The 27,798-nt window shown below is 34.1% G+C and overlaps 2 protein-coding genes and 2 long non-coding RNA genes across 24 annotated transcripts; 1 reads left to right on the top strand and 3 right to left on the bottom strand.

Moving 5' to 3' along the window:
• Window positions 1-179: 179 nt before the first annotated feature.
• On the bottom strand, window positions 180-2,654 carry LOC112190771. Of its 18 annotated transcripts, none has more exons than XR_005806767.1 (7): window positions 2,560-2,654; window positions 2,142-2,312; window positions 1,994-2,059; window positions 1,431-1,804; window positions 1,250-1,321; window positions 530-659; window positions 180-453 (listed from the first exon to the last, which is right to left on the bottom strand). XR_005806767.1 is itself a non-coding variant. In XM_040514901.1 (7 exons), the coding sequence occupies exons 2-7, from the start codon at window positions 2,174-2,176 to the stop codon at window positions 447-449; spliced, it is 282 nt and encodes a 93-aa protein (XP_040370835.1). In that variant the 5' UTR covers window positions 2,177-2,312; window positions 2,560-2,654; the 3' UTR covers window positions 180-446. The 18 variants fall into 18 exon arrangements, 5 of the variants coding, with proteins under 5 accessions (XP_040370835.1, XP_040370834.1, XP_040370833.1 ...); XR_002932570.2 differs by having other exon boundaries at window positions 530-597; XR_005806765.1 differs by having other exon boundaries at window positions 530-597; window positions 1,250-1,251.
• Window positions 2,655-4,981: 2,327 nt separating this feature from the next.
• Window positions 4,982-5,365, bottom strand: LOC121051741. Its single transcript, XR_005806774.1, has 2 exons — window positions 5,094-5,365; window positions 4,982-5,020 (listed from the first exon to the last, which is right to left on the bottom strand). It is a non-coding gene; the product is annotated as an uncharacterized LOC121051741 (long non-coding RNA).
• A 71-nt stretch (window positions 5,366-5,436) lies between these two features.
• Window positions 5,437-11,609, bottom strand: LOC112185885. 3 transcript variants are annotated; one of them, XR_005806775.1, is made up of 5 exons: window positions 10,806-11,609; window positions 10,089-10,164; window positions 7,641-7,773; window positions 7,152-7,264; window positions 5,437-5,881 (listed from the first exon to the last, which is right to left on the bottom strand). It is a non-coding gene; the product is annotated as an uncharacterized LOC112185885 (long non-coding RNA). The 3 variants fall into 3 exon arrangements; XR_005806776.1 differs by lacking the exon at window positions 7,641-7,773 and having other exon boundaries at window positions 5,438-5,881; window positions 10,806-11,607; XR_002930509.2 differs by lacking the exons at window positions 5,437-5,881; window positions 7,152-7,264; window positions 7,641-7,773 and adding an exon at window positions 9,107-9,379 and having other exon boundaries at window positions 10,806-11,604.
• A 147-nt stretch (window positions 11,610-11,756) lies between these two features.
• Window positions 11,757-27,157, top strand: LOC112186758. Of its 2 annotated transcripts, XM_040514895.1 has the most exons (19): window positions 11,766-12,023; window positions 12,986-13,095; window positions 14,650-14,705; window positions 15,295-15,385; window positions 16,303-16,392; window positions 16,680-16,727; window positions 17,311-17,451; window positions 17,563-17,709; window positions 17,974-18,015; window positions 18,108-18,212; window positions 18,292-18,342; window positions 18,431-18,457; window positions 22,853-22,945; window positions 23,042-23,164; window positions 23,538-23,638; window positions 24,260-24,359; window positions 24,449-24,529; window positions 24,957-25,102; window positions 25,607-27,157. In XM_040514895.1, the coding sequence occupies exons 5-14, from the start codon at window positions 16,308-16,310 to the stop codon at window positions 23,065-23,067; spliced, it is 765 nt and encodes a 254-aa protein (XP_040370829.1). In that variant the 5' UTR covers window positions 11,766-12,023; window positions 12,986-13,095; window positions 14,650-14,705; window positions 15,295-15,385; window positions 16,303-16,307; the 3' UTR covers window positions 23,068-23,164; window positions 23,538-23,638; window positions 24,260-24,359; window positions 24,449-24,529; window positions 24,957-25,102; window positions 25,607-27,157. The 2 variants fall into 2 exon arrangements, with proteins under 2 accessions (XP_024181033.1, XP_040370829.1); XM_024325265.2 differs by lacking the exons at window positions 22,853-22,945; window positions 23,042-23,164; window positions 23,538-23,638; ... (2 more) ...; window positions 24,957-25,102; window positions 25,607-27,157 and adding an exon at window positions 20,494-21,356 and having other exon boundaries at window positions 11,757-12,023.
• The last annotated feature ends 641 nt before the right edge of the window (window positions 27,158-27,798 follow it).

Here is a 27,798-nt window from a genome sequence, read left to right as displayed (position 1 = left end):
TCCCCATTTTTGGTCATTCAGACAACAGGCAGTTATCATTATATTTGTTCTGTTGTCTGATTATTTGAACATATCCCATTCCTTAATTAAACTAGAAAGCGTGCCCGCGCTTTGCTGCGGGAATTATTGTCGTATGATCATAATAGGACACATTGCTCATAAACACTAAATCTCCACATTATAAAATCAATCATATATTCAGGTGATCAGATCTGAAAAATTTTAATATTTGAAAGGGATGCTGCTACAGAAGCATCATACAAAAGGAAAGAATGGTATTGAGGCTGTTGAAAAGTAATTATAACCTCTTAGATGAGTTTATAATTATGTTCTTTTTGTCAGCATCCACCTTGGCTGCTGCAGCTTCTTTATCTTTAGCTACGGTTTCTCTCTTCATTTCTATAGACTCTGCTCCATGGCTTTCATCAATGCATCAACTTTTTTCATCAGCATCTAGAAGTGTCATAATATGCATTAGTACATTTGGGGAGCCACAGAAAAATAGTGTATTAAGAGAGTAGCAACACACCTTTGTTTCTGCATGACTGAAAGATGCTTCAACACCAAATCACAGCATCGCTCAATCCAGCTTAGGAACTGATAGTATTAAGCCAGCTATAATTAATATTAACACAATCTATTGCCTTGCAAGAGATATTCTGTACTTCCAATTTCCAAGTACTAATTAAAATGCATGCACACCAGAAAACCTTTTAATTTGTAAATTGGTATTTTTGGCAAAGTTCTATATGCATGTATCAAATGCGCCATTTCACTACTGAGGTTTTTCTAAATTTTAAATAGGGATTGACATCATAAGTGCATTTATGATGTCAAAATTTTAAATACGACTTATGATGTCAAAATTTTAAATAGGGTCTAATAGATCCTTAGGCAATCCTTATCAGCAATGACTATAGCACTGTATGCTTGGAGCTTAAATTCTAATTGAACATTGCTCACCATTTGTAAGATGCCAAATTGATTCAAAATCAGTAAAACCCCCAAAATCAGCATAATTTCTTATACACATCAGTTGGTGACTTCAGGGATAAGCTATTTTGTAAAATACATAATCAAAGGAAATACAAAGATCTGTCGACGTCAGCTCAAAATAATCACAGCTTAGTTCCCAATCAATTGCACAAACAAATCGATAGAGGTAATTTGAACTCACATATTTCCTCTGAAATGCTAGAAAACTCGAAATTAAAGTAAACAATTTGAGCCTTGGTAGAAGAGAACTCACATCTTTCACAAAGTCATTATCAAACAAATCAGTAACTTTCAGCTCCACTTCATAGTTATCATCTTCTTCCTCCTTCCACAATATCCATTCATGAACGTAAATTACAAACAGTGTACAGTAGTACAAATTACAGTAAACAAAACTTCGAAAAAAGAAAGAGAAGAGAGAAAAAAAATATTACCTCTTTAAGAGCCTCCTGATTCCAGAACATCTTGTCCTCTTCAATTTCTTCATCTAGAAACTTTGTCGTCCTGAAATTATCGAAAAAGTTAGCTCTTCGCTACATTCAAGCTTGTCCTCCGCTAGCCAATTCTCCAAAAGATGCTTCTTGTTTTGATTTACAACCAAACATGGCAATTCCAATGATTCAAAAGTGTTGAGTTTTCCTATAGTAACAAAGTTCCAAAGTATTGCAACAATGGTGGTGTTTGCCCAGCTTGCACAGGAACACCGTGCAAGAAAATTGGATGAGCAAATTAGTTCTTGCTACAAAGATTGCACATCATATAAATGAAGAACAATGTTTCAAAACAATTCTTGGAACTGCTAGACAACCTGAGCAAGACAGCCACACAATGTAGTATTAAGTTATCACCAAGTGCACTCGTGAGATGGGAACCCTAGTCTATTAAATCTAGTGTTTGTTGTGATTAATGGTATTACGATCTCTTACAGTGTTTGTTGTGACCATAATTAATTAACATTAAAGTGCTAATATATAGTCAAATTAACTGCAATTGTTACCAAGTCTTCAGCACCAGGAAGATTTCCTCTTCTGGCAAGACTAACTGCGAGTCCGAAATTGTTTAACTGTAAATCACCAAACAACAATTTAATCAGAATCATTTCTTTTTTCCAGTAGCAAAAAGTACAAATTGATTCAAAAGCATACCTGAGCACTAACAAAAGGTACAATTGTTTGTTCATTTACAGTGGCAAGTAACACCTGACCACGCCTATTGACTGCATAAAAACATCCAGATGAAGCTTCAGCTGTCAAAAATATAGGATCCAGACTGATTCGATTTTTATGAACTGCAGTTGCTGTCGCTTAATAATGGACCTGGAAATATCAAGAAATCATAGATATACATAAATCTATTGCTAGTAGCAGCAATATAAATCTTTTATTCAAACCTAACAGTAATTTATCCACTCATCAATGTAATCATAAGCTTCATACTAACCTCTGAGCCTCTAATTGCTTTCTACCATTTGTGTACAGATAGCATTCATGACTTGTACGCAATACCAAAACATCGTACAACTTTTGATAGTTCATACATAGTTGGAGAAGGAAAAAAAGTTACCTTACATAAGCATACAACGCCCAAGAGTTGAGCAATCTCTACAATCCAGCAGTTCTAGGAGCTTTGTATCACAACTTCCTATTATGAACTTCTTGCAAAGCACACAATTGACAATATCAAGCATTCAAAATGGAACACACTGCCGTAACCAAACCCGACTCAATGTCAATCGTTATCAAGGTAACAACACAAACGATAAAACTTTATTCCCAAGACAGTAAAGAAATTGAAATTAAAAAAGACCAGTGGCTGTGATCTTTGATTTCTTAACAGGGTACCTTGAAATAAAAGAAAAACTGCAAAAAGGGTTTTTATTGCAGAATTACTGGGATAGAAAGAAAAAGGGTTGAAAAACTTTGAAATGGGGCCAGGAATTGAGTCATTTTGGTACACAGTGTAGCAATATCATAATACTCTTATTATAGCTGGCAAGAGCTGGCTTTCTTCAGGCCCAGCCTCCCGATTCTTTCCTTTCAAACCCCTCTGTTTCTCTCTGTCCATTTCTCTCTCATTCTCTTTCTATTGGTGTCAAACATGCTTGGGTTATGGGGATTAAAAAACCCTTCAATCTGAAAATGGGTCTTTGTAGTTGAAGAAGGAAGAGGCAAAATTGGAAGGAGGAGATGAGTGCGTCCAGGTTCATAAAGTGGGTGACAATTGGGGATGGAGCGGTGGGCAAGACTTGTATGCTCATCAGTTACACCAGCAACAGTTTGTCAACGGTAAAGGCCTCTTCTTTCTTCTTCTTCTTTCCATTGCAGCCACTATCAACGCAAAGGTATTTAACTTATTCTAATTTGAATCAATCACTATCAAGGTAAACACACAAAACTCAATCAAAACGACGATTATTTGGATTTCAGAAATCAATCACTATTAAAGTAAAGACATAACCATATTAATCATGAAAATAAAATAATTCGATATTTCTATGCTATGATTTAACGCAGAACAAACTAAACAACAATTTCAATGTTTACAGAAGTGAGATACACATTAATAAAATAATACCAGAAAAGAATGAAAATAAAAATAATTGAAAGAATGATATTACATGGCAAGGCTGTGAGTGGCACTACCATCAATAATACCGGCCATGATACAATAGTAAGTATAACCCAACACCCCGAGTGAATTCACTATGTTACTATGCCCCAGTTATAAACAATAGTCAAGCTGTGACAGAAGGGACCTCAAAAAAAGAAGAAAAGTGAGCTCAGCGGCCAAAAGAATGAATGCATCTCAATTGTTGGCAGTCTTCCAAGCTAACCATGGAGTTTAGAATCAGGAAACCGCACCAAAAGTCTCTGAAGATCTTTCGATTCAAGTATTCATCGAGAAGCTTACTAATCCCCTAATCTCTGTAAAAATTCAATCTTCACTCTACACTTTTCTATCGGAAAAAAAAAAAACCAGTGCATCTTCTTTCACATGTAAATTAATGGAAAACCCCCAAATATAAAAAAATAAAAAATAATTAAAAAGAGGAAAGCATAGCCAGAGGAAAAGCATCCACTTTTGAACCCACAAACACTTCAACTCAACAGACCTAATAACACTTCATAGTCTGACTTTTTGATAAGAACCCAGAACAACATAGCATCCAATTCACCTGCCTCTTATATATATATATATATATATATATATATATATATGAAGATATACATACCTGAGAAGCTAAGTTACTTCAAAGCCTAGAATGAAAGAACAGTAGCACAAAACATAAAACTGAAGAGAAGAGTAATGTTATATAATTTTTCGTTGTTATCCTAATTTGGTTATATTTCAGCTAAGGCATCAAAACAAAACAACTAAATCCATGCTCCCACATTATACCCCAAATGGAGGCATTCCTGACACTCTTGACCTGCGTCCCATTTGCTGATCCTTAATAGTGAATACAGTAATATACAAATTCTCCACTCCACACCAAAAAAAAAAAAACTTTTTGACAAACATGGGAAAATAATAAAGAGGGAGGTTGAAATTTCATATCTAAAGCATACATTATCAGTAAAATGTGAAAACCATTAAAACCAAAAGATGAAAACCAGATCAATTTTCAGCTTTTATGAAATCAAGAGGTAGGGATTATTATTTATGGACTGCAAATTCTAAAATATGAGTAATATAAAGTAACATCACAACAAAAAGTGCATGATAACATGCAACTCAATCATGACAAAAGTTCAATAAATCAAAAAGTAATATCCCCAATACTTTCTGATTTTGTACCACCAAATGGTGCAACCAGTCAACAATAAAATTCTGAGATCAATCGCAAAGTCAAACACTTAATCACAATATTTAAATCATACTGAATCACACATATGTAAATCAAATACAATACCTATTTGAAAGAGTTATCAACTATATCTCAGAAGAATAAACTGAACAATAGCAAGCCTTCTTTTGTTTTCCGCAAAGCCCAATCCGATTTGAACCGCTCCTTGACGAATGACTACAAAACCAACTATCGAGTTTTCAACCAAATTAAAACCATGAGCCGAAAACGGTGAGGAATGAAAACTTACCAAGTGAGTTCCAATTTTCCTAATGCTTAAGCTATAGCTTGAAGCAGTGGTGAGAACTCTTGCTGTGTGGTAAGGAGAGGGTGAGTTTGGAGGTGGGATTTTGTTGTTGGTGACTGAAATAGACCGGCCTGTGGAGACAAAACCCGACCCGGAATTGAAATCTCCGATGAAGAAGTGGTTGAAGAAGGTGGCGTTGGAGGAAGAGCCGCAGTTGAGGAGGCAGTCGTTTGAGGGAGTGAAAGGAGCGAGAGGAAGAAAAGACAGAGCTAAAAAGTCGGTATAGGAGGCTTCTGGAAGAAGAGAGAGGAAAAAAACATAGGTCAGTGGCAGAGGCGTAAAAAAAATCCAAATGAGGCCATAATCGTCTTTTTCCCCACGAATGAACAGTAACGCTCAATGAACAGTGGACTCATCTTTTATATATAGTATAATTGTGCATTTGATCCATTTACATACCAAATATAAACATTGCAAACCATCAAATATAAACATTGCAAACCACTAATCATTGAGCCCAACATTTTAAACAAGAAAAGCATTCTAGTGCATGCCCATCTACTTGGGACATCAAAAAGCTAATACATATATAACCATTGTTCCAAAACATGCAACACATGGTGAATGACAATGAGCACAAAAAAAGATGCTTTCCTTAGCAAAAATGGACCAGCAACAAACGCGCTACTTCATGGCTCATGCACATATGTATTGACAACAAACTTCCCCCACTCATTTCGCACTTGATCAATATCCGCTTGGGTGCATTGGTTGCTGCCTCTCCTCTCCCACTGAAATCAGTTTATTATATCAAAAGGATTAGTTAATCATTTTGCGAATAACAAGGGGCATGATCAGGGAGTAAAATTTGATCTCAAGTAAATAATCCATATAAAATTTAATGAAAAGCCAAATCAGTAAACATATATATAAACCTTGTACATTGAAGTAATGGTTGGTTTTCATAGGCATAGCTAGACTTTCAACAACATACAAATTCGAGTTCACAAACCATGAGTAAAAGGGTAATCAGATAAAAGAATTAGACTTAAAACAAATGAAAAGTTTACCCATACTTTGATTTGAAAGTATGAGAGATCAACTTTTTCATTAGCAAAAACTGAAATTGGCATCAACTTAACATGTAAAGTCTCTTTACTGTAAGCAACCTCTTGTAGGAAAAAAAGGGAAAATGACCAACTGTGCATAGCTAAAAGATTTTGTTCAGATCAGAAAGTCATTGCCAAGGCTTTTGGTAAGTGGACAAGGCTAAAACGTCATAAGTACTTCAAAGCCAAGAGCATCTATTAGTTATTAATCCAGGCAAACCTTCATTGAGTGATCTATTTTTGAGTTCGTAAACTCGTAACTTCAATGTAGTTGTAGTCAAAGAATGAAGTTTTGCTTCAAGTGAATTCCACAATTGAGAAGCTTTGTTTCAAAACGTAGTGCAGGGTAAATCAAAAATCAGTTTTTTTTTTTTTTTTTTTTGCAAGGTAGGAAAGAAGTCAGCAAGTATGTTGAACATGTATATCAGCAGTCGTAAAATTCAAAAGGGTGTAGAAAAGAGAAAGAAAAGAACTTTGTTTTAATATAGGCCCAATAATTAAAGTTTTGGTTCCAAGTTTGACTCAACGAAAGTGACACAAAAGTGTATTTCAAATCAGACTTTTCAAACCAAAACACAAATTGAGAACTTGATACAAGAAAGCATTTAAGGAAAAGAGTAAAATTGAGGATATAATTTGGTGTGCACAAAGTAGAGAATTTTTGTAAGTATAGCTCAAATGCTAGTTTCAAATCAGCTTTTCACTTGAGCATCAACTTTTAATAGGCAAAGACATGATGCAGCTTTATTTGCCGTAAAGCTTTGTAAGAAGAAGACACAGAATATTATAGTTTATGTTCATACTTCGAAGAATTCCAGCAAATTATGAAACAGAACTTTAACATAACAAATTTTTTCTGAGGAATAAGTACTTGAGACTCTTGTGATCACAAGAGTCTCAAGACTTATTCACCCAAAAAGATTAGAATTTAACCATAAAAAAAAAGTCTTACTCTGATTACAGTTTTTAACCACCACCTTAGTCATGACTCAAGGTTGGGTTGTGACACGCCTTTTCAGTTATGAGATCCGATACGCAAGAGCACAATTTTTTTAATGGGAAGACCTGAAAAGAAAGTCCATTAAGAAAACCAGGATGTTGTGATTGACTAATATGGGTAATCAAAACAAGCTCTATGTGCCTAACCACACCATTCTTCATATTCAGATATATCATTTGTATTCTACTTATAAATTAAAAGACGGTTTTTTTTTTTTTACTTTATAACTCACTAGACTACCTAAAAAGTAGTCTTGTTGTTCATTTTTCACATTACTTAAAAGAAAAACTCGCTCGAATAAGAATCTTAGTCTTTAACCAGAGCCATGCAAAAGGTACCAATGACAATGAATATGTACCCTAAATGGTTGATTCAATGACAAAGTAAGAAGATAATGAAAACAAATTTGAACTGAACCAAAAGCAAGAAAAAAGACCTAACCTTCTGGGATCCCTTGCCCAATCAATCTGGCTTTTCGACCCGTCTGCTTGAGAGTTTCAGTCATGGTCTTTAGAGGTTGCACCTAGAATCCTAACGACTTGGGTGTTGAGGTCCACCTCTACACTTTTAACCCCTAAAGGAAAACCCCATTAAGCATAAGATACACTACTAGAATAATGCTAATAGACATCACGTCATTTAAATCGGTTAAGATTTCACCTGATGTAAAAAGTTTTTCTAACATCAGTTTCTAAAAAACCGATTTCTATTTATATATTTAACATCAGTTGTTACTGTTCGCTGATGTCTATACTTTGAATCATAAATTTTTAAATGGCAGAGAGACTAAGTTAAAAAAATTCGCGTAGGCGGGGAACAAAATTGAACAATCAGTTTCCCACTCTACCTCAGCCATTTTTTCTGCTCTTCCCACTCTCTCTCTTCCCCCCTCTCCCTGTCTCCTCTCTTCCCCCTATCTCTCTCTCTCTCTTCCCCCTCCCCCTGTCTCCTCTCTTCCCCCGAAACTCTATCTTTCTCTGTCTCTTCCCCCTCCCCCTGTCTCCTCTCCTCCCCCGAAACTCTATCTCTCTCTCTCTTCCCGCCTCCCCCTGTCTCCTCTCTTCCCCGAAACTCTCTCTCTCTCTCTCTCTCTCTAAACCTCACCCGCTGACCCATTTTCTTTGTGGCTAATCTCGAAGGTGGACTGAACGGAACTATGTGACCTTGCTTCTAGTCGTCGCCGGAGGACGTGCAGTCTGTCGTTGACTCGTCGGAGGAAGGCGAAGAAGGTGGTGACTGCGGTGAGTCCACCTTGGTGGTCGAAGATCGATGACGGAGGAAAGAGTCTTCCAGATCCACTTTCTCTCTCCTCCATCTCTCTCTCTCGTTTGTTCTTGTTTCTCTGCTCGAAGCCGCCTTGCTCTCCGCTCGCTCTTTAATCCCTTCCACAGTGAGAGCGTTTCCTTCCAACATCAAGTCAACTCACTCCAACACCCTCATTTCCAAGAGGACGCTTTTGGGTTTCTCCTAACCCGATATCGAGGATTTGGGCGGGTTCAACAATACCTAGAAAAAGAGTCGGTTGGCTGAGTCATTTTTGCATCTCTTCAGGAGGAGGAAGGGCCTGTGTGACACCGATTTTACTTCCCCAGTATGTAAATTCTTGCCTTTGGGACTGTTTGTTTCATCTTTTGGGAAATTGGGTTTGGGTTTGCGTTCGTGAATTTTGAAACTTTGTGTTTGATTGTGAATCTTGGTGCCTGTTTCTGTTAGTTCCGGTGGGTCCAACTAGCCCAGTTCACCTCAGTTTGATGATTTCGATTGGGTTTCTGTGGACGGGAGTGAAGATGTTGAGAACGCCCATGGGTTTCTTGATGACGTTGTTCTTGGACCTGTTCCTTCTGGAGATGAAGTTCACAACGCTGTTTCTGCTCTTCAACAGTATAACCACTCTTTCTCTGTCACGCCCAGAATTTTGAATAATAAATTCAAATCCGAAACATGAAATAATTAAAAAAACAAATACCAATCTAAATTTTTTCTTTCAGAGTAACACGCCTCACACCACTCAATATTACATTACCCAACTCCTCAATTTCTTATTACAGCACACTCACAAATTCCAAATTGGTAAGTTCGAAATGAACATAACGAAACTCACAATAATGCTGTAACTCAAATACCACTACTCTAAGCAACCTGATCACCTTCTCGATTCTCCTGACCTGTAGGATTTCCCGCTACACAATATAAATAGTGTACCGGGATTGCAACAACACAAACCCGGTGAGCTTGACAGCCCGTATGAGTAAACGAAAGGATTGCACAAATTTAATATAACAATTTCAACTCAAGCAAAAGAAATTGTAATAATATCACAATAACAAAACCATGTCACTTTCTCACTATCATATATATATATATATAGACACTTATGAGTTACTCTCAATTTCTCTCATAAGATCACCCCAAAACCACGTCACTTTCTCACTCTCATATATATATATATATATATAGACACTTATGAGTTACTCTCAATTTCTCTCATAAGGTCACTCAACATTTGGCAGACAGACTAGAGCTCTAACTGATCGTTTCCACCTATCCGGCGCGAGAGCGTGGTTCACGATTTAATACTATCAGTTCCACCCACCCGGCGCGAGAGCGTGGTTCCCTGATAGTATGCCATGACTCAACAATTTATTGTTCCTCAACAATAAAACTCAACACTTCTCTCAATATATTGTTTCTCAACAATAAACTCAACACCTCTCACAATATGTTATTTTTCAACAATAACTCAACACAACCCAACAACACGTATATTTTATCAAAAATAAAATATGTATAAAGTCATTCGCACATGTATTAACAGCTATAAATATTATAGCATTAAATATAAATATTTAGAACTTCGGTTCGTGAATGAACCATGTGCGGTTTACTCACCTCCAATCCAGCTACGTCTTCTTAGCAGCACAACCACGATTTTACGAATCGTCCGCCAAATCATCCCGTCGATCACCTAATCCAATACGGCCTTAACTTAGCCAATAACTCAAAATATAAATAAACGACGAGCTAACAGTCGGATCGAATTTATACGTCTATCCCACGGTCAGATCTTCGCCTGTCACCTCACAATGTCATCGGAATTGTCATACGTTCAACATACTAAAATTTGAAGTAAAAACGATGGCCTGATGTTCCAAAAAATCAATGATTAAACAAAAGTCCACTCACTAACAATTTCCTCTCCACACCGTTTTCAACCCTTCTTCACTTGCCAATTTCATCAAAATCCAACATCCGATAAACACCATCGAATATAAAATTGAAACCATTCTAATTACAACTAAAAACTCCATAAATTTATTAATTTGACCAAACAATAATAGCAATTATATGGTCACTTTGCCCTTACCAATCAATCATTCCCTGCACTAATAGGTGACTAATCCAACAGTATGTTTGTATAATCTGTCATTCACCATCAATTTAACCCAAAATCAACTTCAATCGAAACCAACTCCACGACCTCCAACTTCTCCAAAACTTCACAATTTTATAATTCTATACACTTCAGTTCCCAAACTAATAAAACAAGTATAGGCTTTCCAATTCACAACAACCAATTTTTTAAACCAAAAAGGGTACGAAGATTACCCAAATAAGTGGCCTGAAAAAATATGGTGGCCGAGCTCAATCTCCAACCACTCGGGGCTCTCCCTCTGGTATCGGTCGTCATTGATCACCACTTCACGCACTGTGTCCCCTTCGGCATCACCCCTCTCTTTTGAGTAAGCCATCTCTCTTTCGTAGTTTTCCATCGATGTGAAGAAGCAGAGTCTGCTTAGTACGTTCTCCTCCCTCCAGACCTACAGAGACCTCCCCAGGTAGGTGTTTAAATCCAAAAGCATTTCGAGCAAACTTGACCACAAGGTAAGCTTTGTACAGAGTCGATGGGGACAACATGCGTGTTTCAAGTTTCCCACTGATTTCAAGCCAGCCAACAAGAAGAAGCTCAGCCACCTCCGTCGTCGATGAGGACAGGTCTGTTGCAGAGAGCGAGGTAAAGCTCCTTCTTGGATCAGGCGGCCAATAATCCAGATTCGCCGGACTGGGACTGGATCGTGGGTGTCTCAGGCGGAAGGAACTTGTCCCAAACGGCGTCGAATTCCGCCGCTAACTTGAAGTTCTTAGAGAGCAACGACAGGCGGCAGGCCTCTTCAGGAGTCGTCAACGATACGATGTTGGCTATGCAACCCTCCGGCATCTGCTGCAGATCCATCACTGTTCCGCAAGCCTCTTTCTCCTTCTTCTGCTCCATGGTCAGTGACAGGGAGAGGAAGAAGACGATACAAAGAGAAAAATGATGAGGAGAGAGTGCGGCCGAAAGGGAGAAAAGAGAGAAAAGAAAGAAAAAGAAAAATAAAGAACGAGGTTTGTGTTTCCCACTTGGAAACTTTAGCAAAAGCGAAAAGTCTCCTTTGCTCATTTACTATATACTAAACCTCCTACACTGTTCATTTAACAGTGATTTTGCTCCAAGTGGTTGGACCATTTTGCCCTCGCTTCAGATTCTTTTTTCCGGCTCTACCTCGGTTCTGGATATATCTTCTTCGCACTGTTTTGCTCTTTCTTCTACAATCTTCTGACCATCTTTACCAATTGTTGAGAGAGAGAGAGAGAGAGAGAGAGAGAGAGAGATCGGTTGTCTGTGATTGCTTCGCACGAGGAGGTAGTGAGGTAGATCGGAGGGAAAGTTTGAATCCTCAATCCTGGTTGAGAGAGAGAGAGAGTTAGAGAGATCGGTTGTGTTTGTTTGCTTCGGACGAGGAGGTAGAGAGATAGATCGGAGGAAAAGTCTGAATCTTCAATCCGGTAATTGTCTCGCCTAATTCTCAGGGCTGGTTGCACGTGGATGTGAATATTGTGGGTTTTGTTTAAAGTTGTGGTCTTTCGATGGAAACTTGGGGCCTCCGATTTGTGAATTTTTCATTGTTTTGTTTTTTGGTGAAATTGGGTTTTCGGTTTGTTTGTTTGATTTGGTTTTTTTGCTCTATTGTTCCTGGTTTCTGTGATAATAGTGTTTGTTTGTTTATTATCGTTTGTTTCATTGATATGATACCCAAACCAAAAAAAAAAGGGAAAGAAGAAGAAATTAAGAACCGAAATCTAATAGTTTGATTGATGATTCATTGATCAACTAACTTCAATAAATTTGTATGTTTGTGTATATATTTGCCTCCAAATCATGCAGCAAGAAATTTTGTGTGGGAGCACAAAACAAAGTTTGAGGGAGGGAAAGGTCGTTGGGATTGAGAGAACAGAAGGAGAGGTTTGTGTGGGTTTCGTTTCGATATAAGTAGTGGGTTGTTGTTTGTCTGGATTTTGAAAGGTTTAACATCGACGGAAGCTATTGTATAAGGTATTTTGTAATGGATTGTTGGATTTTTTTGTTTTCGTTCGAGTTTATGTTGTGGTTGGCTTAGAATTGATATGGGCTTTGATGTTTTAGGGGTATTGTTTGTTCTTGAGTTTGGGATTTCGGTTATTGATTAGAAGAGGAAGAGGTTCACGGTGAGGTTTTGTTTTTGGGTGATTTCAAAGTTTTGGATTTCAGTTAATACATGGGTTTCGATCTCTTGATTCTTTTTTTTGTTGTGGAATATTGATAGTTATTTTGTTTTGATTATGTCATGGTAAAAAATAATCACTATATGTATCACTAAAGTTTGCTTTTGTTATTTGATTTCTATTAATTTTATTCAATTAGTCATATTCGATTGTGTGTGATTGATTTCTTATTATAGTTTGCATAGTTGTGGCTTTTGGGTTTTCAGAGGGGAGAAAGGAAGAAACAGAAGAAGAAGAAGAAGGGGGGGACGGGAAGGACAGAAGAGGCAGAGAAATCCAAAAGAGGAGAAGAACTGCTCTACTTCACTGATTCAAGGTACATATTAATACACCAAAATAATTTTTATGCTTATTGGTTATGTATCATAAAGATTAATTTCGGGTCGATTCCAAGTTTTCACTTCATTGTGTAAATTTGAACTTGAATTTCGTCAATCACTGGGCATCTCATGAATCATTGTCCACCCACTATACACATATGAACTGAGGAAAGTCCTGCATGGTTACAGTTTGATATAAGGAATTCTGCAATAATTGAGACTCAATATTTGAGTTAATACTGTTTCGTATTAGTCTCAAATTCTACCTCTTATTTAATTGTATCTTCTATTTTATTTGTCTCTTACTCTTATTTGATTGTCTATATATATATATATATATATATACACACACACACACACACTATTTCCAGTGTTTAAGTTTAGGACTGGGTAAGAGGTGGACTTCGTAAAATTTCATATACCTAAAGTGATTTTGTTTGATTTTAGCCATATTACTGTCCTTCTGAAAACGATTGATGTCATTATTACTCAGTTTGTTTCTTATTTCTAACAGCTAACACTACATTTTAACAAAAATTCGATAAGTTCTAACAAAAGATCTTTACATGTGTGTTATTATTTTACATTCCATCTCTCTTGCATTTTCAGTTAGTAACTGAGAGAAGCGATTCTCATTCTAAGAAATTTATGTTTGAGAAGCGAAACGTATGTAAAGTCAAGGGCATAATCACCTTAGAACCCGTGCCAAACAAATGGCCAGATGGCGCAACAGAGACAAGAATCTTAAATGGAATAGCAAGGACCTTCACCTTATCGCCTAACGAAAACAAACCTTGCTGTTTGCATCAGGAGCAAATTTGTCTGCAATTATGACCTTCACCTTAAATGGAATAGCAAGGACCTTCACCTTAAACGATGAGAGGATTCTTATATATTAGCTTCACCTTCACTCTAACGTGCAGCAAAGTTATACAAATTTAACTTACTATTAAAATATGAACTGACATGCATATTTTATTAAAGTTATTAAATTATGAACTGACATGCATATTTTATTAAAGTTATACAAATTTGTTAAAATAAACTTCCTTATGCCAACAAATTCATATGATTCTTAAACTGTACTCCTGATGCTGTACAAATTTATTAAAGTTAGTTGATCAATGAATCATCAAACTATTAGATTTTGGTTCTGCTATTTACATCTTTGTTTGGTTCTTTCTTTATTCTTCTTTCCTTTATTTTTTTATTTTTTATTTTTGGGTTTCTTTTCTGTTTTGCCTCTAAACATTTCATTACTTTGCATTCATAGATAACAGTCTATTGTTGAATACCCAATAGTTTGTTAGTTGTGCTATTTACATTTTTCTTTCATAATAGTCATCGTTTGATAGGTAATCTCTGCACATAGATGTTTCTTTTCATAAAATGAATGTAACATAATAACTGCTTACTTTTTTTTGTTCATATCACTGCACTGTTTTCACTCATCGCTGTTTGTTCTTCAATTTAGTTTACATTGGTCACTTTTATATGGATTTATTGATCTGTCATAATTGAGGCATTAACTCAATGTTTTCCTATTGTAGGAACTTTATTTCTTCCGTGACTTGGCATATGAGTAATTGACTGCAATACTTTGAAGGTAACAATCTGATATTTTCCAGTCAGTTCTCTGTTTATCTTATGAATCCACCATTTCAATCTGATACTTTCAAGCACAACAAACACTCAGCCACATTTTTTTTATCTTTTTTCCTTTATCATTGTTGTGTTTTTTTTTTTTTTAAATTTTAAATACATACAATTTGATCTCATTTAATAAGCCAACTTTTAAGTTTTCAATGGTTCAAGTATCCAAAATGATTTGCTACAACTTTCTTTCTATTTTGTTTGTTTCCTTCTGTTTCCAGCTTCAATTTTAGATCTGTTGTTACTACCCCGGCCTTTCATTTCTACTTTTAAAGTACTATTTAAGTAAATTATCTTGAACTACTGGAAGATCATTTCGCCATTCTCTTTGTTATAGGATCTTTTCTTTCATTGCTTTGTTTCATTGCTTTGTCTTATTTATGTTTTATGATTTCTTGATATCTAAGCTACAAAGTTATTAAAACCAAAGTTCACAAATCAATAGAGATGGGTCCTGTTATACTTCTTTATGTATGTAGAATGCAGCTTTCTTCTGAAGCTTAAATTCTTTTTCTAATATTTGCATTTGCTTTATTGTGCAGACCACAATAAAGTTCGTTGGTTTGCTGACTTCTCCTTTGGTTTGATCAAAGGCTGTGGTTTTGGTGGATTTCGACAGATTGAGGATTGCAGGTTTGGAAGTTTTTTTTAGCTTTATTATTATTATTATTATTATTATTTTTTAAGTAGTCGGGTTTTTGCGTAGTTGTTTGTTTAGAATTCATGCATATATGGGTTTTTTGGTTTAGGAGTTGTGATTGTGTTTCGGATTGGGATTTCGGAATTGATTGAAAAGGTTTGAAGTTATGTTTGTGATGTTTATGTGTATTGAACTGATGTACGGTTTGACGTTATGTTTGTAAAGATTATTGTTGTTTGGGTAATTAAAACATATGCCTTTATAATTTACTGAATTTCCTGCTTTAACTACTTGATCAAGCTATGATTCAATTCACTCAGAGATTACAGGTCCAAAAAAGATACTTTGTCTTGACAACAGTATTTCTTCTGCTTTTCGATGACAAGTACTAATACATTTTGCCAAGGGGTGTTTCTTTCTTTGGTGGATGCATTGTCTTATCTGATTCAATTCTTAATGTTCTGGGTTTTGGGTTTCTTGCCTTTGTTTTTGTTCTGATGCCTTGGCTTTTATATATATATATATATATATCTTATATATATATATAGACATTTTAGCACTGTTCTCAATGTAAAGTGTATATCTGGAGTAAACTAATTCAAAGAATGAATGATTGTTATACATTTGAGTTTAGCTTGGATAGCAGGTATTGCAGATATAAGCAATTTTCAATGAAATGGTTTTATTACTAATGTATTATGAAATGATTTTTATACATAATTTTCAATAAAATTATGTGAAATCTTTAATTACTAATGTATTTTTTCTTTCGTCATAGCAGAGATGCTGTGTGCACATTATCAATATAAATTTAATCACATAGCTTCAATGTGTATACAGTATATAGATCTGGTCTTTTTTTTTTTTTTTTTGGTCCACCGGTCATAGTTGTTTTGTTTTGCTTCTATAGGTTATATGCAAAGGAGTATCTACATTGTTCTGTTGCCACTGTTCCTAATTCTGTTGTTTGGTGTTAGTTCAGTGCCCAGTTTTCATTCAGGTATGTTATTTTTATTGCCAGATTATTAACTGTTTGAATTTTTTGTAATTATTTGTTTTCTATTGAGAAGACGTAATTGGATTAATGATTAAAATGGAATGTTTGTTTTGGTAAGGATTCTGTGATTGTTTTTGATTTGTTTTTCCTGTTTTTGCTAATTGAATAAGTACAATTTTTTAGTTGATGATTCTTTTTCAGTGAGGCTGCATATTTAGCTGTGGTACTGTGGTTTTTTTTTTTTATATTGTTTGAATAATCGAATGTGCTATTTGATTTTGGTTATGCAGATATCAGGAATAGTGTGTTATCTAAAACTACAAGTATTTCAAATTCAGGTACAGATGTTTACTTCATGTTGTTAAATGTACTATAACTTTGTTATAAAAGACGCCAAAACTTTAAAGGCAGACTTTCTGCTAAAATTTCATTAAAATCCTTATTAGATCATCTTTTAGGTTTTATTTTTTTATTAAATCCTTATTAGATCATCTTTTAGGTTCGATATTTAAAAGTTGTGTTCAGTGTTTGTTACCTCAAATGCATGAATAAATTGAGAAAATTGTTTAATTGTATTTAAAATGGCGAAAGCTTTCTATCTTTTTTTTCTGCTGAAAATGGCACGCAGTTGTCGGCATAAATTTCTTTTGAATGATTAACACATGGAGGGTTTTCTTTTTGACTAGGGAATATTGTCCTAGGTGGATCAAGAGGTTTTCTATGAAGAAACTGATTTTGACATAAAAATGATTATGTGTTGAACCTTTGGAAGATATGAACTCAGTTTTTGGAAGAAGATTTAGTTTTTTCTGTTTCAATTATTTCATTCTATAGTTGATTTATACATATGCTGACATAGTTGCGCTATTACATTGTGTTGTTCTGGATATTGTGCAAATTATTGTGTATGTTTGAGTACAGTAATGGGACCAAAACCAATGTTTAGAAGAACAAAGAGGGATACAAGTGAACACGCAATTCGGCAAAGAAGAACTAAATCTAATTGTGTTTTGTTCGGTGGACATCAATACGATGAGGCTAGATCAAAGAAATCGAAAACAAGTAGGTGTATTCTATGCATTCTGAAAGGTTAATGTATATAAACAGTGTTAGCAAAATTTGTTGTTTTTTTACAAATATGAACTAATTGATATTGTTTATCTTTTGTCATAGTGTCTGATGTCCAAATTGCTGAAAGATCAAATCAATCTGGGAATATTGATGGATTTGAGTACTATGATGAATGGTTTAGGAATCAGAACCAAAATAATTTCTGTATGGATGACAACGGACGCTCTCCTTCAACTGTGGTTGCACAAGGTGAGTTTTAGTTTATAAATGTTTAGAAAGTAACATTTGTTTTCATTCTTTATGGTCACAGAGCACTATTGAACTGGAAATTGAAGAATAATGTTTCACTTTTTCTTTAGTTGGATCTTTGTTTGAAAGTTTCATAATTCAATTTAATACTGTTTTAACTTTTTGGAATGCTGATGACTATTAGAGTAAAACATGTTTTTTATGTGGCTAAAGAACAATTATCTGCTACAAGAATGACTACATTTAATCATGTGTGTTTTGCAGGGAATCAATATAGTGCAATTAACTCGAGGAGGTGGAAAACATGTAGGTCTAATTTATATAAATGACTTTCGCAAGAATTGTTTTTTATTTATTTCCAGACATGCACTAATTGATATTATTTGAATTATTTATAGTATCTCAACCAATAATGACAAGAGAGAATCAGCTTGGGGAAATGAGCAATCCGAATGTTGACATAATGGAAAATCGTGATCAACAAGAGGTTGTTCAGGTCACAGGTATATCTATATCCATAGTGATTATGTAACTACTGTTTTAACAAATATTATAACTATTTTTTTTTCACATTATATACAGATGAATATCAATATTCATACGGTCAAGCATCATATCAAAGAAGTAAACAAGGTTAGTACTTTTAAATTCTATGAACCTTTGTTAAAAAAAATTAATAATTGTGTATATTATTTGACAAAAAGTAAAACTGTGTTCGCAGGATCCGCTATTGCATATGAAGATTCAGGTGACAATGTTTATACATGTGATTATTGCGGTGCATGCTTTTGGTTTGATGAAGCTATTAAACAAACATCTACAAGAATATCACCTATCTACACAAATTGTTGCAAAAAAGGACAGATCAAACTTCCAGAGCCAAAACCAACTCCTGATTTTCTTAGAACACTATTGGATCCGAATAATGGTTCAGAAAGTAAAATTTTTAGAGAAAACATCAGAGTTTACAATTCAATGTTTTCTTTTACATCTATGGGAGCAACGATTGATCATCGAATAAATACTGGATCAGGTCCTTATGTTTTCAAAATCAGTGGTCAAGTCCATCATTTAATGGGTTCTATATTACCTTCTGACGGTGAATCTCCTAAATATGCTCAATTATATATATATGATACAAAAAATGAGATTTCAAATCGTATTAGTGCTATTGATCGTACTCACGTTAATCAAAACATCAAACCATATATTGTTGAAGGACTTATTAAAATGTTTGACGAAATTAATGAATTAACAAAACAAATTCGAACAATAAGAGATAAATTCGAAAATCATTCTTTGCCTTTGTTTAATATGAGCATACTTGATTGCTTACCAACTGACAGCAAGCAATATGAAAGACCGACATCTGATGAAATCAGCGGTCTAATTGTTGGCGATATTGGACAATATAATTCAAATAGAGATATAATTGTTGAATCAAATGATAGACATTTACAACGAATTTCCAAAATACATCCAAAGTATATGTCACTGCAATATCCAATTCTTTTTCCATATGGTGAAGATGGATATAAATCTAATTTACTAATGCAAAAAACTTCTGCAAATTCTCAACAAAAAAGAGAGAGAATATCAATGCGGAGTTATATTACATATCAAATTCAAGATAGACGAAACATAGAAAATACTTTATTACAAGGTGGCCGATTATTTCAACAATTTTTAGTTGATGCTTACGCAACTGTTGAGGAAGATCGTTTAGATTGGATAAGGAAAAATCAAAAAAATCTCCGAAGTGAAATTTATGAACAAATTTTCACTGCATCTTCATCTGGAATTAATAAAGGTCATGACTTAGGACAAAAGATTATTTTACCAAGTTCTCATACTGGAAGCCCTAGAAATATGATTAATAATTATCAAGACGCTATGGCAATTTGCAGACAATATGGTAATCCTGACTTATTTATAACCTTTACTTGCAACGTTAAGTGGCCAGAAATAGATAGATACATCAAAAATAATTCCAAGTGTAAAATTGAAGACAGGCCTGACATAATTTCAAGAATATTTAACATCAAATTACAAAGTATGATTGCTTATATTAAATCTGGTGAACCTTTTGGACAAATTGATGCAGATGTTTGCACAATAGAATTTCAAAAAAGAGGACTTCCTCATGCTCACATGTTGTTTTGGTTGAAAAAAAATTACAAATGTTACACAGCCACAGATATTGATTCTATTATTTCAGCTGAATTACCAGATAAAAATATTAATCCAGAGCTTTTTAAAATTGTCAGCGAATTTATGATTCATGGACCTTGCGGACAGATCAATCCAAAATCTCCTTGCATGAAAAATGGAAAATGCTCTAAATTTTTTCCAAAACCATATAATGCAAAAACAATATTCGATGCTAATTCACCGCCAACATATAAACGCACTAATGATCATACAAAATTTGTCAAAAAAATGGTGTCCATATTGGTAACAATTTTGTCGTGCCCTATAATTCAAATTTATTATTAAGATACAACGCTCATATTAATGTTGAATCATGCTCTCAATCTATGTTGATTAAATATTTATTTAAATATATTAATAAAGGGCCAGACCGAGCTCGAATTTTGTTACAAGAAAATTTAAATGATGAAATTCAAACTTATCTTAATTGTCGTTATTTAACTCCTCATGAATCTATTTGGAGATTGTTTGAATATCTAATTCATTCTAGATATCCTGCTGTACAACGTTTAAAAATACATCTACCTTTGCAACAAAATATTATTTTTGATGAGTCTGAATCTCTTGAATCGGTGATAAGACGTAAAAGTACAGAAGACACTATGTTGACTGCATGGTTTCAGGCAAATAAAACTTATCCAGAAGCACGTGGATTAACTTATACAGAGTTTCCAACTAAGTTTGTTTGGCATGATGACAAAAAATATTGGGCACCAAGAAAACGATACGAAATGATTGGACGAATAACAAACGTGCCTCCTACAGCAGGCGAATTATATTTTATGAGAATGTTATTAAATATACAAAAAGGTTGCCATGATTTCAATTCAATAAAAACTATCAATGGAATTATATACCCTTCCTATCAAGAAGCATGTCAAGCTTTAGGTTTATTAGGAGATGATAAAGAATGGATCGAAGCATTAACAAATTCTTCATACGTTGCAATAGCTTCTGAAATTCGTCAACTTTTTGTTACAATTATTTTATTTTGTGACGTTGCAAATCCTCAAATATTATTTGACTCATTCTGGTCAAACATGTGTGACGATATTTTGTATAAAGCTAGAGCTGAAATTCAAAATCCAAATCTAACTTTATCTGAATCAGAATTAAAAAATACATTATTGTTTGAACTAGAACAACTATTTAATATGTCATCAAGTTCATTAAAGGATCATCAATTGCCAATGCCTGATACAAATAAAATGTTGGAATTAAACAATAGATTATTAAGAGAAGAATTAGATTATAATTGTTCTGAATTAAAGCATCAACATGCAAATTTAGTTGCTCAACTAAATACATGTCAAAAAATAGTTTACCATGAAGTCATTCAAGGAATTGAAGAAAAAACATGTAATACTTTTTTGTTCATGGTCATGGTGGAACTGGTAAAACTTTTTTATGGCATACAATAATAAGTAAATTCCGATCCGAAGGAAAAATTGTTTTAGCTGTTGCTTCATCTGGAATTGCTTCAATATTACTTCCAAATGGTAGAACTGCTCATTCCAGATTTAAAATACCTCTTACGATAAATAATTTATCAATATGTCCGATTAAAAAGGGTACTCATCTTGCAAAATTAATTGATAAGACAGAATTAATTATTTGGGATGAGGCTCCAATGTGTCATAAATATTGTTTTGAATCATTGGATAAATCTTTACGTGATATTTTATCATATCCAAATAATATACAAAAAGATAAACCATTTGGTGGTAAACCAATTTTATTAGGTGGAGATTTTAGACAAATTTTACCAGTTATTGCAGGAGGAACTAAAGAACAAATAATTGAAGCATCATTAAATTACTCATATCTCTGGCAATCATTTAAAATATTTCATTTAAGAGAAAATATGAGATTATTAAAAAAAAATCTGAGTGATGAAGATAGAAAAAATATTTCAACTTTTGCAGATTGGCTATTATCAATCGGAGAAGGTAAAATACATTCAATTGACTATGAAAATGACACAGATACATCTTGGGTTGAAATTCCAAGTGATATACTTATTAGCACTTATATGGATCCGATAGAAGCCATTTTTCTCGCAACTTATTCAAATTTTCATGTTGATTACAATAAATTTGATTATTTAAGAGAACGTGCAATAATTACGCCACGAAATGCTACCGTAAGAGATATAAATGATTATGCTATAAATTTATTACCAGGTAATGTAACAACTTATCTAAGTTCAGACACTATTGTTCAAGACAACAATAGCAATGAAAACATTGATATTTTATATCCTACCGAGTTTCTAAATAAACTTGAGTTTACTGGATTACCATCACATAAATTAACTTTAAAAGTTGGTATGCCTATTATGTTGTTACGAAATTTAAACCAGCGATCTGGATTGTGTAATGGTACAAGATTAATCATAACAGCATTATTTGATCGATTAATAGAAGCAAAAATATTGACAGGAATGAATATAGATCAAAAATTTTATATACCTAGAATTGTTCTTACAGCAACCGAAAACAAATGGCCATTCATTTTTAAAAGACGCCAATTTCCAATTAGACCATGTTACGCTATGACAATTAATAAAAGTCAAGGTCAATCGCTCAATCAAGTTGGTATATATTTACCTGAACCTGTTTTTACTCATGGACAATTGTACGTTGCACTTTCAAGAGTTACATCAAAAAATGGTTTGAAAATTCTGATAAATAATAGCGATAATATACCAAATAAATACACTAAAAATATAGTTTACAAAGATGTTTTACTAAATCTATGAATGAGAATATATTTTACACTATATGCAAATATAACCACACTGCAATTGATATTTAACAAAACAGTTTGGAGGTATGCTCTTTACAATTACAATCTTGCACTCATGTTATCAGAATTTATAGTTTGCCATTTTTCTCATATATAAACAAAATAGCTAATCTATTGTGTTCAGGAATCAGCAACAGTGAAACCTCGGTGAGAGCTCAATTTTTTAAATCAATATCAACACAAGAGTTACAGCATTTGCTAAAGAAAAGTTCTCCAGGTATCTTATTCAAGTTGTAAACGTTTAGTTCACAGAGTTTATGTGCGATATTTCAAATACAATTTGGCATTTTGAATTGTGGGTTTGATATTTCAGATTTTGATCGTAAATCACTGGAGTAGCAAGATTTTGGTCTACTTTTAAAGCAGAGTTTGGGGTTTGTTTTGGAAAAGGTTGCTGCTAGAATGTTGATCGAGTTTGAGAGCAAGCTTTCAATAGGTATGTGTTTGATTTAGGTTCTTTTTCAACTCTCGAAAATTGTGGTCTTAAGTGAGTTTTTTGTAGTTGAATTTTGTATATTTTTATATCAATTAAAATGTGAATGAAAGTGATTTCGGTTTAAGCTTTGGTTTGAATGAAAATGAAAATCATGATGGTTTTATTATCAAAGTTGATTGAACAGGAAAATAGTCACTACCAATGGTAGACATTATTGAATTGTTATTGTCAATGATTGATTTAGTTTTGTTTATATTTGGAGTTTAGTTTTGATGGCTTTGTACGGCTCTTCGATTGCTGGTTTGTGATATGAAATCACTACTCACTGGATCATTAAATGATACTTCTCTTTCTTTTGATTTTGGTGATTTAGGTGTCAAGCTCTGGGTATGGTCACAATCTGAACTGTTCAAAGGTGCAATCATTCATCTTTGGGAATTCTATCTCAACCTGGTCGTCTTCTTTACAGTTGAGGTAATCGGCTCTCATTTTTTTAATCTTATTTAGTTTGTTTGTGGATTGAATTCCAGGCTATGTTCTCCTTCCTTAATTTTGTTATCTTGCATACCAACTCCCAACTCCTTTGAACATCTAAAACATTGCTCATGATTGAAATAAGTTTCCTATTTTCTGTCCTAAGCTTCGTTTTTGTGTCTGTGTCTATATAATTTACAATGTTGATCAACATGAACTTTACTGCTAACATCATTGTTCATTAGTAGATTGTTCTGTTTCAAATTTAATGTGGCTGTGAATATGAGAAGGTCAAAGTATAAATAGATATGAAATTAGATTAACAGCTAAATCAGAAACCCATAACGTTACCAAGAAAACACTAAATTTTAAGTTCTAGCGTCTATTTATGCATGTCGACAAATTTATAAGAAAGTGGAATATTGCAAAGTTATACAAATATGATTATTATCTCTGTTGGTTGTATCTAGCTGTATTTTCCAATGACCTGAACCAAAATTGTGCATTGGGGTGACTAATAGTTTTTTTTATGGGTTTAATTTTTGAATTCGACTTCTAATTTCAGTTCTGTGTTTATTTTCTGAATAGCTGATGGTAAAACTCTTTCATCCTCTTTTACAGGTTTAGTTTTACCCTCTTTTACAGGTTTATCTGTAAAAATTTACTGATCAAGTAAAACCCACATCATTCACTTCTGTGTTGAATTTCTGAATAGCTGACGGTAAAACTCTTTCATCCTCTTTTATAGCTTTATCTGTAAAAATTTGCTGATCGAGCAAAACCCACATCATCTCTTTGTTCATTTCTCAGTTCTTGAATACAGCCATATATATCATAAAGAACCAAGAGAGAGAGGTGGAAAGTTGTTACTCAAACCGAAACAAATAGAAGGTATTTGTGTTTTCGTACAAATTTGATTTGAAATTTTTTACGGATCCTGTATTTGATCGGTCAAGAACTGAATGCTTCAGAAGTCAATACTTGATGATAAAGAATTACGTTTTCAATGATTTTGCGTTTTCACAGTTATATGTTCATTATGCTGTTTCTGTTGTTTGTGTATATATACTCACTTTACTTTCAACCGTATGAAAACACTTTTGTGAAAAGACTATCCTATTCTTGATCAATGAAACTAAAACACTATTGTGATTCAGTTGAGTAATTCTCCTTTTTCCTTACGATATGCATGCTTTGTGCTTTGGTTAGTTTTGTGTGGCAGGTGTATTTTTCAGAAGTTTTTCTCATTACTTTGTTTTATAGGGTACAACAGTGAGTCTTTTGTTTATGATACTTTGTTTGATAGGCTGCTGATTAGATATCAAGTGCTCAACAAACCAAGAGAGGCCAACACCTTATGAAATGAATATCTAAAAGCATCAAAAGACCATTCTACCTACAACCACTCTTTAGCTTGAGACCGAAACGCAAGACAGACCTAAAGAATAGTTTATCCCTTCCTCGGTAAGTTTTCTCTAAAAACTATTTTTTCACTATGACTGATAAAAATATATTCTCTACTACTACCCTTTTTCATATTAAAAAAATATGATCATCACTATCTTTATATTCATTCTTCATCCTCTCATATTTTTACCATGAAATTGATGATTTACTCTTAAGCTACTTTTGATTAAAAGTAAATTCTATCAATTTTCATATAATGTATACTAGAATTCATTTCAATTCGATCTTCATATAATGTTTACTTTTAAACTTATTTTCTCTCCCAACAGTTGCTCTCTGTATTAATGACTTGCTATTTCTTTTTTCTTTATCTCACTTTAGCCACTGAAAATCTGATCCAACTGTAAATATTAGCACTCTTGCAGCAGTTGGATGTTCACTGATACACAGATTTAGAAACTTGACATATTGGGCTCCAATGTTACCATAATCACTAACTACACAAATGAAATCAGCAATAGCCCTTCATTCTTAATGAAATTTATCAAATGTACATTGCAGGGGCCGAATTATAATATACATCAATGTTCATTCAGATTGGTGGAACTTAGGAATAAGGTCATCGCTTGAGAAGGGATCACATTGGAAGTTTTAGGCTTCGTTTCTGTTTCTTAGTATTGAATGCAATTTTACCATGTTTCATTCATGCTCGGGCTATTTAGTTGATGGGCTGGATGTTTCAACTTAAAAGCACATCAACCATATACCATCTTTGGTTTAGTCTGTAGCAAAGCAGAACATAGATATTTTGATATCTGTTCGCTTGCATTGTGATGTGAGTATCTGTCTTAATTTGGACTGAATTTTTTTTGTCATAATTCTAGCTCTGAAATCTTAGAATAAAAGCACCAAAAGCCATCTCTGGAATCGTATAATTGTCAATACTGAGAGACTACATTTTGTATCCAGTAGTATTCAAATGTAATATACGTAATTATTCAAAATTAGATCACTTTGAAACAAACTGCAAACAACAATTGCTCCGCAGCAAAGCGCGGGCACGTTTTCTAGTTTTACATATACTAAAGCTCCTACACTGTTCAACTAACAGTGATTTGGCTCCAAGTGATTTGACTCTTTTGCCCTCGCTTCAGATTTTTTTTTTTCCGGCTCTACCTCGGTTCTGGATATATCCTATCTTTGCGTCGTTTTGCTCTTTCTTCTACACTCTTCTGACCATCTTTACTAATTGTTGAGAGCGAGAGAGAGATCGGTTGTGTTTGAGGTAGAGAGATAGATTGGAGGGAAAGTTTGAATCCTCAATCCGGGTTGAGAGATAGAGAGAGTTAGAGAGATCGGTTGTGTTTGTTTAGATAGAGAGAGTTAGAGAGATCGGTTGTGTTTGTTTGCTTCGGACGAGGAGGTAGAGAGATAGATCGGAGGAAAAGTTTGAATCTTCAATCCGGTAATTGTCTCGCCTAATTCTCAGGGCTGGTTGCACTTGGATGTGAATATTGTGGGTTTTGTTTAAAGTTGTGGTCTTTCGATGGAAACTTGGGGCCTCCGATTTGTGAATTTTTCATTGCTTTGATTTTTGGTGAAATTGGGTTTTTGGTTTGTTTGTTTGATTTGGTTTTTTTGCTTCATTGTTCCTGGTTTCTGTGATAATAGTGTTTGATTGTTTATTCTAAATAGGAGTCTGGGTTTTGGGTTTCTTGCCTTTGTTTTTGTTCTGATCGAGTTTCCAACCTTGGAATTGATTGTAGGCTATGTAGAAATCTGATGGTAAGAACCCTCTTCTTATTGTTTCTTCTTTTCATGATTAGAGTAATCAGCAAAAGAAGAAGTGGTTTCATTTTCAGCAAAAGCAAAATAAGAATTGGGGTTCACTTGATTTGATGGCTTCAATTGCATGATGCCTGTTTTCATTTTTCTTTTTATTATGAACAGACATAATGTTTAACCTTCTACTTAAATGCATTATTCGGGGGTGAAGCTATTTGGTTGGCATTGATTGCTATTGATCTTTCTTCTGTTAACTGAAGCTTATCTGATTCAATTCTTAATGTATGCGATTTGGTTTCTTTGTGTTCCACTGGTGATAATGTGTTTTTTTTTTGTTTTGGTTGTGCAGGTTCTATGCAAACGATTATTTGTATTGTTCAGTTGCTGCTTTTCTTGGTCTGTATTGAGATTGGTCATTGTGTGGGTATGTTGGTGATTAATTTGGTGGGTTTCCGGTTTCTGGTTTTTTTTTTTTGGCTTTTGTTCTTCAGTCAGTTCTATTGTCTTCATTGATTGAATATAGGTATATGTAGAAATAAAGTGGAAAAGAGGCCTCACTTATGTTACTTAATGCAATAAATATGTTCTTTTTTTCACACAACACTAGCATGGGCGTGCAGACTTACTGGAAGGATATGCACTGAGCATCAAGGGAAAGCATTAGAAAGGGGTACGGTTGAAGGAGCTTTTGGTCTCTTCTGCATCTGGTAACAACTCTCTCTTTATAATCTTATGTTTTGGGACTGTTCTTCTTAAACCGTAGGTTGTGGTGATTAGACATGGGTTGTTTGGCTTTTTTCTTTCTGTCTGATTTCCCTTTAGTATAACATCTATCTTGATTTTTTTGTTTTCTTGCAGCAGAGATACTGTGTGCACTTTATCAAAATAAACTTAGCTCATCAAAACGCAGTTTTCAAAAGGCTTCCTAAAACTGATGCATCTACCTTTTGAAGGTAAGTAAAACTCTG

Source organism: Rosa chinensis, chromosome 2 (genome assembly GCF_002994745.2).
Source record: "Rosa chinensis cultivar Old Blush chromosome 2, RchiOBHm-V2, whole genome shotgun sequence".
Classification (NCBI taxonomy): domain Eukaryota; kingdom Viridiplantae; phylum Streptophyta; class Magnoliopsida; order Rosales; family Rosaceae; genus Rosa; species Rosa chinensis.
The sequence above is the reverse complement of the archived record's forward strand: the minus strand, read 5'-3'. Positions and strand labels throughout refer to the sequence as shown.